The following is a 13601-nucleotide window of genomic DNA, read 5'->3' on the forward strand; positions in this document are numbered from 1 at the left end:
GTCTATTAGTAAAAATAAGGAAAGGCACTTCTTAAATGCCTTGCAATCATATGACAGGCTAGCCTTTGGTGGGGTGATATTTCTACAGCTCGATTACCCTCCTCTCTACTTCTACAATGTTACAGAGCTTTGTGCAGGAAAGGGTCACTAAACATTGGAAGACTAAGAAAAAACGGATGATTCTGCTTATACTTCCAATCTCCTTTCTTAAATGACCCCTGTACCACCCAAAGCCTATTAAAACTGAAAAGCTTTCCATTAAGAGGAAAGCTTATGGCTACCAATCTCTTACAAACTATCAATTCTTAATCAGAGGATTCCATGGTGTTTCTCCAGTAGAATATTTTCTTCCCTGTCCATTTTAGAGTGACAGATGCTCTGTTACAGGCATGGCTACGGTTACAGAAACTTGGACAGAATTTATAAGGTAAGCAAGCCATGTCAACACATGAATGTAAAAGAAATAAAAGTGTCATATGAAAAATGGAGGGAAAAAAGAAAAACCATTGTGCTCCACCTCGTTTAGAAAGGGTACTCGGTCTCATTTATGGGGCTGAAGAGCCTCAATCCCTATTCACCAAATTCCATGTTTAAAAACTGAAACCTGAGCTTCTAATCTAGGAAATTAATTCCAGCAGAAATAACAAACCTCATGGGTTAGCAAGGTTACAAAGTAACCTTGGTTACTTTTCATACTCTTGACATTTAAGATACCAGAAGTATAATCTCAAGGGCCCCCTTCCTTACATCTGTCATGTTGAAATAAGAAAGCATTGAGACAATGACCAAAACCTAGAAAGATCTGCGACATTTCTTTCTAAACTATTCAAACACATCAAAGCCAGAAGCCTATTACTTATTGTAATATGGAGAAATGCAAAAGCACTAAAAAGTAAAAAATACAGGACTCCATCTAGTGCCATTACCAAATGAAAAAAATATAAGAAATATTTTCTTCTAGTCATAATGAGTTATTTGGTGAAATACTGAATTTAAAAGGGGACATTATGTTTGAAATTATCTTTTTATATAGAGAATTCTGACTCTCGAAGACCTGGGAGCTTTCTTAAAGTTGTGTTCTGACTAAATCCTATACCCTTAGTTTAAAGAAAAAAATTTTAATGGAATCTAATCTGCATCTAATCTAATTTCGCTGTTATTCAATAATCAACTCTGAAACAATATTAGAGGTAAAGGTTTACTATAAACACTTTAACCGTCTTTGCCTCTGCACTTCAACTTGGCCTTCCGAATACTTTCAGTCTTCTATTGCAAGACTTGGGTTTGGTTACCTTCTGACAAGGATTATACCACTTTTGCAAAGTCATTCTTATAGGGTCTCAATCTCTTCTCTCTCTCTTATCTTGAAACTTTGATTAAAAAATTGCTCTCACTCAAAGAGCAGGAGTTGATTGAATGGCAAAAATAATACACACGCATGCATTTATGACATGATATGGAACATATGAAATGGACTGTGAAAGTGGGGGAGGAATAAACTTTATTGGCCTGTAGAAGGGATGAGGGTAAAGAAGGAAGGGCTGGGGAAAAGAATGAAAACAGGTGGGAAAACTAAAATGGAATGATTAATAGTGCGCAAATATACTTTGTAACCTCCACGATTCAACTTGGAGACAGCTATGTACAGTGAAATACAGGTAGACTAAAGTGAGTTTCACTTTGTAGTTGATGCTACTTGTACCAGTTCTATCATTAGTAAGTCACTGTTTAATTCTGCCAAAGTCAGACAAGGCTCTCTGGTTAGTGCAAACAAGGGTCTCCATCCCGGGCTGCAGTCTGACCCGCCAGTGCTCAGAAGGCATGCTCGTGACGAACTCGCACACTTTCCAGTTCCCCACCTCCAATGGCGGCCAGGGTCTCCAGCCTGCTTAAGCGCTCCAGGCTTCTTCCAAGAACTTCTTCTAGCCGACTGCGTATCACCTGGGCCCCTTCTAGTTCCACCTGCAGAGTTCGGTCTCTCTCAGAGCTGATTAAACATGCCATACATGGAAGGAAAATGGATTAGCCATCAATGTAATGAGTCCATAGATGCTTCCAAAGAGCCATCAGTGCCACTCTGAGCCATGAGACTTTTGGAGTAATTGTTCTCTAGGACACAGTAAATGAATGTGGTCTTTGTTGTGGCCCTTGTGTTCAATGCTGGTAGATTAGCAAGGCCTGTTTTCTGTAAAGTTTGTCCCTTTATCCTAGATTCTGGGCCAATTTGACATAAAATTAGAGTTCCTAATATTTATCTCACACCCTTATAGCCCACTAAGAGAAATTTCATTTTTTAACTAAAAGCGTGAGTTTCTGAAAAGCCAAAACCCAGTAAAAACTAAATGCAAACTGAATCGATCTTGAGCCAAGTAGGGTCGCTACTGAAGATATTCGTTTTCTCATTTGTTACCGAAAACTGACAGTGCTCTGAAAAAGAATCCAGTTCACAAAGATGCAGAGATTCTTTATAAAGTAACACACATGGTCCTATTTTACCTTTCCTCTGCCTTCATTTTCTTGAAGGAGAAAGAAAAAAAATTTTTTAACTCAAAAATAAATTAGAAAAAACTGAATAGTAAAAGAATAAAAATTAGGAAAGAGAGAAAGGGGCTAGGAGGGAAGGCAGAATAAGAAAAAATAATTAAGGGACTATAAAATGAACCAGAAGGATATAATATACATGACCAAAAATCAAGAGGTACAGGAAAATAGATTCATCATGATGGCTATGAGTAATCCTGGGGTAATATTAGCCATAACAACAATTATATCTTCTTCAGTTATATTCAGTGACTATCAGTGCCCTTTATAGTCTTATAATGAAGCAGCCTTTAATAGGACATGGATTAGAGAGAGGAAAGAAACACACAATGAGTGCTTACTATAAGCAAGCACTATTTTAGACACCTGACACGTCTCCTCATTTGATCTTTGCAATAGCAACATGAAATGGATGCTACTCCTGACTTAAGATGTAGACACTGAGGCTCAGAGCAATCCCTACAACTAGTGACAAGTCGGGTAGTCCCAGTTATGATTTTCTTTTTCTCCCTCCTTGTATACTGTAAGCATCTGCACTTAATGAGGAATAAAAGGAAAAACAGTGCAGTCACTCTCTTACCTCTCTGGATGGGCATGGAACCTCACAAGACTGCTGTAGAGCTGTCTCTCTGCTTGTAAGGCCTCATTGAGCCGACTCCGTTCATCTACCAGTCCTTCTAGCATCAGCAGCAACTGAGGGAAAAAGAATAGAAGCAACATGCAAATAGAGACAGGAAGCCACAGTTAATCCTGAGAAAGAGACCAAAAGAATGTATTAGCGTGAACTATGACTCAAAAAGCTCACTATCTCATTACTGACTTAACCTTTCTATATATAGTATGTTACAGTTTTCAAGTCAATGCCATATTATCCTTTTTTACCTTTAAAACTCTATCGGGGCTTCCCTGGTGGGTGCAGTGGTTAAGAATCCGCCTGCCAATGGAGGGGACACGGGTTCAAGCCCTGGTCCAGGAAGATCCCACTTGCCGCGGAGCAACTAAGCCCGTGAGCCACAACTACTGAGCCTGCGCTCTAGAACCCGCGGGCCACAACTACTGAGCCCACGTGCCACAACTACTGAAGCCCGCACGCCCAGAGCCCGTGCTCCGCAACAAGAGAAACCACCACAATGAGAAGCCTGCACACCACAACAAAGAGTAGCCCTCGCTCGCCACAACTAGGGAAAGCCCGTGCGCAGCAATGAAGACCCAACGCAGCCAAAAATAAATAAAATAAAATTAATTAATTAAAAAAAAAAAACCTCTATCAGGCAGAATTCAAATATGGGAGTAAGAAGAAGAAAGAGGAGAGCGAAGCCAGAAGGACAGGCAAGAGGCCAAGAAGAAGGAGTGGGAGAGAAAGCAAGGAAGGGCAAGAGGGAAACATACAACAGGACTTACTAGTACTCTTCATTCATTCATTAAACATTTATTGGGCGCCTTCTATGTGCCAGACTCTGTTCTAAGGAGAAGCTTACTATCTAGCGGGGGGAAAAGACATTCATGAGTCACAGACACATGTCATTGTGAGCTACAGTAAGTGCAAAGATGAGCTACGATAGTGCATAACCGCAGAGATCTATTTAAGTGAACTGGTAGAGTTTAAAAGCTAGCTTGGAATGAGATGAGTAGTTAGTGAGAGAGATGATAGTGGAGACAGGGAGGAGTACAGGCAAACAGGTCATTTTAAGAAGCTTGGCATTAAAGAGAGGTCACATATGGGGCAGCAGTTACAAAGGAACTACACGTATGAGAAAACAGCATCTGTGGCTGCTACTGACCAAGGCAGGGAACTTTAGAGCACAGATTTTCTATGAAATTCCATCAACAGACACCTTCATAAGTAATTGAGATTGACGGCTTGTTCATTGTTTATCTCACAGTAAAAAATAAGGTTTGTAATTCAATAACTTACTTGTTGTCTTCGGTTTCCGGAAGTTTCCTGACCCTGTGATTCTACTGAAGCAACTTTTTCCCGAAGAAGTAAGACTTCTTGGGTCAGGCGTTCCATAGCTGGTATGTCTTCAGGATCAACCAGCTGCATTTGCAGGTCCTAAAAGTCAAAAACAAGTATAGTAATAAAAATATTGGGTTGCCCAAAAAGTTTGGGTTTTTCCATAAGATCTTATGGAAAAACCCAAACGAACTTTTTGGCCAACCCCATAAGTCATAAAAACACTATTCAGCACAGAAACAAAGTAACAAATCTCTTGAAATAGTCTGCTATACTTTAAGTGGGATATTAATAAGCCGTATGACGGTAACAATAGCTTCTTTATGAAATCTTAGCAACTCTGACATAAACCAGAGAGAATATGTCAATATCAAGAGGCTCAAACTAACAGTGCATAAGAAGACTCAATGTATCCAAGTGTTGTCTGAAGATGCCCTACAGGTATTCTGAGCTGTAATCATTTCCAATAGTCTTTAAAAAGCTTTGAGAGACCTTTATGAGGTCTTCTTTAATCTGTATTGTCCTGGTCAGGGACTCCATATCAGCGGCCTGCACCTGCAGCTCTTCCTCCTGCACAGCCATCATGGACTGCAGGGCGGAGAGTTCCATCTGTGGAGAAAGAAATCCTGAAGTCAGTGGGTAGAGGAAACAATACGTGTCACAATTTCATTTTAACGTTGAAGCAAATGCTTTTCCATATCTTATCAGCCAGTAGTGCAAATAGAAACTAGAACGTGAATAGTGCGCTACTGGATCAGATCAATAAACTGCACTGTGCAGTACTAAAAGGTGTTTCATGGGAAGTTGTAATGTGGTTTTAATGATATCCTCCATCTTTGTTATTAGCACTACAAAACATACCAAATTTGTTTAATTAATGAGTTTATTATACTACTTTAAAAAATGGGTTACCATTAGCAGATGCAAGAATAGATGTTTTTCTTTACATAAGTATTTCAGCTAAAAGATTAAAAAAAGACAGAATATCTCCATTTTTGCAAGCCTTAATGAATTAATAGAGGCATCGATCATCAATATCACAAGAGATCACCAAACATTACACACCTCCTGATGGAAGAACACACCACCACCTATGAAGAAGTCCTACCAAAAGTTAACACTGTAGGCCCTAAACGTTTAATGTTGTATCTTTCATCTCTCCTCACCAGAAAATGACAGCCAAATATTCGATTATGACAAATTTCACTAAAAATCATGATAATTTCCACAGCTGCTAACATTTACTAGGTGCTTATTACTGTGTTCCAGGCCTTATAAAAAATACTTTGTATATATTTAATCCTTTTAACAAACCTAATGACTTGGCTTCTGCCCACTTTTTCAACCTCAGTATGAACCATTTTCTACCTCATTCATGGTTTTCTAGGCACACTGGACTTTTTCTGTTCTAGGAATGCCAGACTTTCTCTTGACTCAGAGCCTTTGCACCTACTATTCCCTCTGCTTGAAATATCTTCCTGAGTTGCCTCCTTCTCATCCTCGAGTCCCAGCTTACACGGCATCTGCTCAGAGAAGCATTCCTCTAGCATTCTATCTCAAACGGTCCCATACATGTTACTTTCTATTATTTCCCTCATATCGCTTATGACAGTCTGTAATTGTATTATTTGTTGTCTGAATCTCCCCAGTAGGAATTAATTACATAGGGTCAGAGACTTTGTTGATTTTGTTCCCTATTCATCCCCACCACTTGCCCTGGCTTAGAGAAGGTACCGATATAGCTGATGAATGAAAGAATGAGTGAATCCTCCCAACAACCCTACGGAACAACTACTCTTCTACTCCTCAATTTACAGATGAGGTGACTGAGGCTGAGAGAAATTAAGGAACTTGTTCAAAATCAGAGCCAGTAAGTGGTAGATCCAGAAAGTAAACTCAAGGAAGTAGAGTCACAGCCACCAGACTATGTCTTATATGCTTCATGGTAATGGCAAGTTATTTATAAGTAAACATTTCAAGGAAATATTTTGAGATAATTTTTTTAAAGTAATTGTGACAAGTGAAGATGGATGACACACAGCTAGTTTAAGGTGTAATCAAGCTTCCTAAAGGAAGCAGCACCTTTTTCCTTAAGTAATATAAAACGTAAGTTATAAGCAACAAAAATTTTACTTGTGTATCTTTTTTTTTTCTTTAATAAATTTACTTATTTATTTTATTTTTGGCTGCGTTGGGTCTTCATTGCTGCGTGCGCACTTTCTCTAGTTGTGGTGAGCAGGAGCTACTCTTCAATGAGGTGCGCAGGCTTCTCATTGTGGTGGTTTCTCATGCTGCAGGGCATGGGCTCTAGGTGCGCGGGCTTCAGTAGTTGTGGCATGAGGGCTCAGTAGTTGGGCTCGTGCGCTCTAGAGCACAGGCTCAGTAGTTGTGGCGCACGGACTTAGTTGCTCTGCGGCATGTGGGATCTTCCTGGACCAGGGCTTGAACCCGTGTCCCCTGCGTTGGCAGACGGATTCTTAACCACTGCGCCACCAGGGAAGTCCTACTTGTGTATCTTCTAACTCCATCAATGCTTATAGAATCACTGTGTGGGCTTATGATGGTTTATAACTATACAAGGGTATTTGATGATTCTGGGCTACTGCAGCAGATCAGGAGGAAATGCTTCTCCTCATATTTCCTTCCTTGTTGAAGGAGCTCAGTTACTGTAACTCCTGACCTCTCTCCACCCCTTTACTCACTCAACCCTGGGCAGGCAAAGGGACTTAACAGTAGACTGGGGAAGAATAAACCAAGCAAGCTTGACCTAGTTCCACCTTTCCTCTTCTTGGGAGACAGCTGCCTGTAGGAAGCCACTGCTTCTCCAAAGGCAAGCTCTTCCCCACCATGCAGAATGGTCTGCTGAGGCCCAGCGTTGCCTGTCTGGGCAGATAAGTCTACCTAATTCTGGGGATTGGCCAGCAGGCCCACTTGGTTCTTGCATTAAATTCTCTAGGTAAACCTTTATCAGTAATACAGTTGATAAAGTACCAAACTACCTGCCACTATTTTATTTCATTTCTCATTTTGTTCAGATCTTGGGTATGGAAAAAGGGGTGCTCTTAATTGCTCTCTTCAGAGACCTCTGCCATTTTATATCGAGGTAGTTGCACCATTGAAGAAACACAAAAACATGAAGAAAAAACATTATTGCAGCAAGCTAAAGGTCTGCAGTCAGATAGACACGGGTCTTACATCTTGGCATAATCTCCCGAACAAGGCAATTTAAACTGAGCTTCAGATTCTTCAACTGTAAAATGGGAATAATATCTACTTTTCAGGGTTATGTGAGAATAGAGAAAATGTATTAAAGTGCATGGCATATAGCAGGCAATCAGTGAATGATAACTATTATTACCACCACTACTATTATCTCACGGGGGTAGGGAGAATGTTGAAAAATCTGGGAAAATCTATATGGCTTTGGTAAATACCTAATATTAGAGGAAATATGATAATGAAAATACATAGCATTGAATTGAGAAGTTGTAGTTGATTAAGAACATACAGACGTAAGCAATAGAGCTAAATATAACTCACTCAAAATACCGATTTTTTTCTTTTAAATATTTTTCTTCAAAATATTCATTTATAGTAATTATAATTTTATGATCCTGAAAACAGGACAAAACCAAAAGTAACATTACTCTTAATTGAGTATATGTGAGATAAATAGAACAGAATGTGGAAACTAAATTATCTGACATGATAGTGGCTAGGGCAGAACCAAGAAAAAGGAGGGGAACTAGGGGATTTTTTAAACTAGTATTTTTTAAATGCCACACAATTTCACTTCCTCAAAACTTGATTCATATAACTCCGTAAGGAGAAATATGGTAATGAAAAGAGAAATTAGAGGTACAATAAGATAATTTCATCACAAATATGAATGCAGGTTTTATATTATAGATGTAACTATGACAAAGAGGTAGAACAAAACTGAGGAGCTATACAGACTAGCCAGGTAAACTTAATTTAGGAACCCATGACACTGACCGATCTAAAACAGAGGTCATAGTAACATAAAGGCTTTCAGTTTTAGTCTATAACTCTATACTGTGGACCTAATGCTTCTTCTACATCATAGTACAAACAACTAGCTGTATGGGGAAGAAGAAGTGGAAGGGATCCTGTAAGGCTGAGAGGCCTCTTCTAAGAAAATTGATGAAACCTCTATTGCTAGAAATAGAACATATGAATGGGAAAAATTATCTGCTCCAGGAAATGACTTCTTAGGAAGTGTTCTGAGTCACAGAAGACTTGAGTTTAAATCTTAGCTTTAGCATTTTATAGCCATATAACTCTTCCCCACCTCCAGGTTTTAAAACAGTGTTTCAGCTTCTTCATCTATAAAATAGGGCCAATATGACTTACTTAGCAGAGCTGTAAGTATTAGTGCTAATTTAAGTATCCAGTACAGTGCACTGCATATAGCAAGTACTCAATAAAAGTGGGTCCTTCTCAAATTTCTCCTGTTTCATGTTTCTAAAACTAATTTCATGGCTCTAATGTCATAATTCTAAGGAGCAATTATGTAGCACTTCATTTTTTCACAAGTCCTTTGTAATTATTTTATTCCAGTTAGCAATGGGCAGAGAAAGCTGTGTCTTTTCAGCACTTAAAAAGTTTTAATGATCCTCATTATAAATAACAAGAGCATCTTGGTGAGAAATGTGTATATAAAGGGATTTCTATTTTTCTCCAGAAAGCAAAAAGACTCAACCTGCATTTGGACCCAGATATTATACTTGGAGAATTTTACTCTTTTAAATATGAAGTATTTTGAAAAAAATAGGAATTAAGAAATTAGGCTTAACAAGAAAACTCACCCGACTTTCTCTTTCTTTTTTAGCCATGAGCTCAAGTTCCTCTTTGGCATTACTCAGTTCTTTTTCCAGCCCTGCAACTGTATCCAAGTCTCCTAAAAATGAATACATAATGCTAGTTATAATCAGTATCAACATAATGTGATCTTTGCTGCCTTGTTTCTAAGGAATTTAAGATACAACCCAACAACAACAAAACACATATGCACAGGTTGTTCTTTGCAGCATTATTTGTAATAGCAAAATACTGCAATCAACCTACAAGCCTATAAAAGAATGAATAAAGCATAGTATATCCACACAGTGAAATACTATATATAGCTGTAAAAAAGAATGAGGAATATCTTTAATGAACTTACATGGAGTGATATCCAAGATATTAAGTACAACAAGCTGGGCACAGAAGAATACATCTAGTGAAGTATGTTTTATATTAGGAAAAGGGAAAATAAGAACATACACATACACATCACATATACACATAGAATTAATCTGCTTATTATTGCAAAAAGAAACACAGGAAGGGTACCTCAGAAATGAAACTGATTGTCTTCAGGGGATGAGTAAAAATAGGAGAGAAAGGACAGGGAAGTAGATGGGACTTCGGAGTACACTTTTCTATATTTTTGAGCTTTGAAGCACGTTAATGTTTTATTATTAACGTGTAAAGTTAGTTCCACAATGAGGAAGCAAAAGCCAAACACTGAATACTAACATAAATAAATGAAACTAAATAGCAAATTGATAAGATAACCACCCAGAAGATAATAAAAAAAATTAATCCAAATAATTTTTGAACTCAGTATTCTAACTGTACACCCTTGGTGGGAAATATTCTAAGGATAAAAAGAATTATAAAGAAATTTTGAACATTATTTAATAGATTTAGTGTTGATAGTGGTATTCATGTAGCCATTCTGAAACTATTTTTGTGTACTGTGCAAATGTATAAATATAGTGATGTTACAGGTAACCAGGTTTCTCAATGTTGGGAGAAGGCAGATACAAATACAAAATAACGGAAAGAAAGAACTTGTATTGTTTAACTGGAATTAGAGGAATCAGTATCAAATGGAGATATATATATGTGTGTGTGTGTGTGTGTGTGTGCGCGCGTGTGTGTGTGTATATACACATACATATATATGTGTATGTGTATATACACACACACACGCGCACACACACACACACACACGCTCACACATATACATATAAACATCCTTAGCTCTGTTCACTTAAAAGGGCCTAGAAGCAAATGACATACCTGTAGCTATGAACCTATCTTATATCCAGATACTAGTATATAAATGCCATTACCCACTAAAAGGAACCAGAGAGCTCCTTGAAGTAATGGATAATTTCAGGGCGGAGGTAGGCAAAGTAAAAGAAAATCACAGAACACCTTATTGTGCCAGAAAGTATGGAAGTGCTCAAAAACAGATGGGGAAATACTGAAAGGACAGAGGAACAGCTTGAAGGGGCTCCAACTGGCCAAATCCGGGATAATTTGGTTATCAAATGGAATAATGACAGAAATGGATAATACAATGATTTTTTTAAAAAAAAGAACCCAGTACTCCATACTGATATAAACAAACGGAGTAGGAAGAATAGGGAAAGGGCATCTCTTCTTTATAAAAGAATACACACTACTAAACAAAGAAGGAATTTTAGAAATAGAAAATCTCTTTTTTAAACTACCAAATAGTGAGTTCCAACAAGCTCAAAGGATGCTAAAACCACTGGGTGAATGACTGTGGGAAAGCAGAACTACCAACATCTCAAGGCATTTGCTGGCAGATCACTTATTAATTACAAAGGGGAAAATGAGCCTTCAGAGTGGAGACATCTGGCAGATACAACCTTAACCAAACAACTAAACTTAATATCACCGAGCATAACACAAACTGATACCATGTGCTCCTGATGTGATGCACTGAGAAAGACATCATCCATGTAGTATTCTTGCCAAAGATGTTTAACTTGGATCTAACCATGAGGAAACAATCAGAGCCAAATTGAGGGCCATTAGCTGGCCCAGAGTTTTAAAAAATGCCAATGTCAGAGAACAGACTTGTGGTTGTCGGGGGGTGGGGGGGTGGGGGGAAGGGTTGGATTGGGAGGCTGGGGTTAGCAGATGCAAACTATTATATATAGAAGGGATAAACAACAAGGTCCCACTGTACAGCACAGGGAACTATATTCAATATCCTGTAATAACCCATAATGTAAAAGAATATGGTAAAGAATATATACATATATATAAAAAACTGAATCAATTTGCTGTACATCAGAAATTAACACAACATTGTAAATCAACTATACTTCAATTGACAAAGAAAGCCCATGTCAAAAAAGACAAAAAAGCCTAGAAAACTGTTCTAGATTAAAAGAGACTAAAGAACCATGACAAGTAGGTGCAATGCATGATCCCTGAGGGAAGAGAACAACCAGCTATCAAGAATATTATTGGGACAATGGGAACTCTGAATATAGACTGTACATTAGATACTAGGACTGTATTAAAGCTAAATTTCCTGAGCATGATAATTATATTGTAGTTATGGAAGACAATGCCCTTGTTCTTAGGAAGTACATAATGAAGTATTTAGGGATAAAGTGTCAATGATTTCTGTAATTTTTAAATGGTTCAGAAAAAAACATTATATCTGTGTGTGCGTGCATGCAAGAAATAATGCAAAAGTAGCAAAATGTTAACAATTGGTGAATCTCAATAAAACTGTATATGGGTATTCATTGTACTATTTTTGCCACTTTTCTATAGGCTTGAAATTTGCAAAATAAAAAATTGGGGAAAGATGCTTTTAAAAAAAGGTAACTACGGAGTAAATTAAACAAATCCAGCATCCTTTACTCTTTAACTAGCATAAAGTTTCTCACTAAAAAATGACTACTTGCACAACTTATCTATGAATTCCATAATACCCTACACTATAACACAAAGTTTATGCATTCTTAAAATCATTAAAAAAATCGTAAGTTAATTCTCCAAGTCCACATTTCTTATCATAGCACTAGAATCACCAAGTCACTAACCATGGTGAGCCCCTATGTTTGGAACTCACTGGATAATAGTTTCTTTGATGCTTCCCTAGATCCCAAACTTTTGGTCTGTGAAAGTCAGAGACTTTAAGGCACCCATTTGAGTTTTGCTCAGCTGTTTTTAGGGAGTTCAAAGCCTATAACCATCCCTTGGATGGAGGGGAGCTTGGCACTGCCTACCCCTCCCAACACTGTAATGTGGGTTATGTCAATTTACAGTGAGCAGCCTCAGCCTGCTTAAGGTACCCAGGAGACAGCGTCAGCCCTGTGGTCCTGCTGTGCAGGTTTGGAAACCCTGCCTCCTGCCTTCCTGAATCCCTGCAAAGCTAACTGAAAAAGAGAATTAGGATGCAGTTTCTCTGAGTCAAATCGTGTGGCCAGAGCAATACTTTTAATTCAAAATAAGGCAAGGGCAGTTCTCCCTAGAAGACACATGTCTTCAGCCTTTCGGTGGAATCCAAACTTATTTTTTCCATTATGGTAGGAAGAGAAAGAGAGTCTTGGCCAAACCTATTAACAGAGAGTTACAGGAAGGAAAGACAGAGGTTCCTGAGTGAAATGAAATTTGATACTTACCTAACGCAGACCTGGGTATGCTAGTATCCCCTTTGTCAGTCAGTGAGGTGCTATCATCTCTGGAGGGTATAGGCACTGAACCCTAAAAATTGGAAGAGTCGGGGGATTTAGGAAGATACAGGAACCATGATCACAATGATAAGGACTTGGAACATTCTTGCACAACTTGATATTAAAATTATCACACTTATGCCTCAGATATAAAAAGAAAATGCAGTTGGCATAAACATCTATACAAGTCTATGGTTCTTACTTGATCAGTCTGCTCTGGAAGATGGGGACTGACAGAGGTAACTTCAGCTGGTTGGTTAGAGATGAGTGCCTGGGACGTCATGAAATCTTTCCCTCCTAAATACTGGCGCAGGGCCTGTAATTCTGAATTTCTTTCCATTAGGGCCTGTACCATCTTTTCTGCAGCAGCCTAGTAAGGAAAACACACATAACATTAGAGAGATATTCTAATAAAAAAAAATTTGTGTTCTGATGTCATTGTTAAAAGCCAACCATTTAAGAAAAGCCAGTGGGGCCCTAAGAAATAGTTTCCTTGCTTTTATTTTATAGGAAAAACCATAGTCAATGAGCGGAAAGAAAGTCTCTCATAGGCACAATATTGGAAAAACGGAATATAACACATCTGTCAC

At 38.3% G+C, this 13601-nt stretch overlaps 1 protein-coding gene across 38 annotated transcripts in view; it reads right to left on the reverse strand.

The window, feature by feature from the left end:
* Positions 1–13601, reverse strand: part of PDE4DIP (phosphodiesterase 4D interacting protein) — a 224037-nt gene that overhangs the window by 61953 nt on the left and 148483 nt on the right. For all 38 annotated transcript variants that reach the window (XR_009564256.2, XM_060300509.1, XM_060300663.1 and 35 more), the window contains 7 exons: positions 13214–13381; positions 12961–13042; positions 9325–9416; positions 4988–5104; positions 4457–4594; positions 3122–3234; positions 1860–1987 (listed from right to left, as the gene is read on the reverse strand). Coding sequence is in view for 37 of the 38 variants with exons in the window: in XM_060300509.1 (XP_060156492.1) it covers positions 1860–1987; positions 3122–3234; positions 4457–4594; positions 4988–5104; positions 9325–9416; positions 12961–13042; positions 13214–13381 (838 nt within the window). In the remaining variant the exon portion in view is untranslated. The remainder of the gene's footprint in view (positions 1–1859; positions 1988–3121; positions 3235–4456; positions 4595–4987; positions 5105–9324; positions 9417–12960; positions 13043–13213; positions 13382–13601) is intronic.

The sequence above is a fragment of the Globicephala melas genome, chromosome 1 (genome assembly GCF_963455315.2).
Source record: "Globicephala melas chromosome 1, mGloMel1.2, whole genome shotgun sequence".
NCBI lineage: Eukaryota > Metazoa > Chordata > Mammalia > Artiodactyla > Delphinidae > Globicephala > Globicephala melas.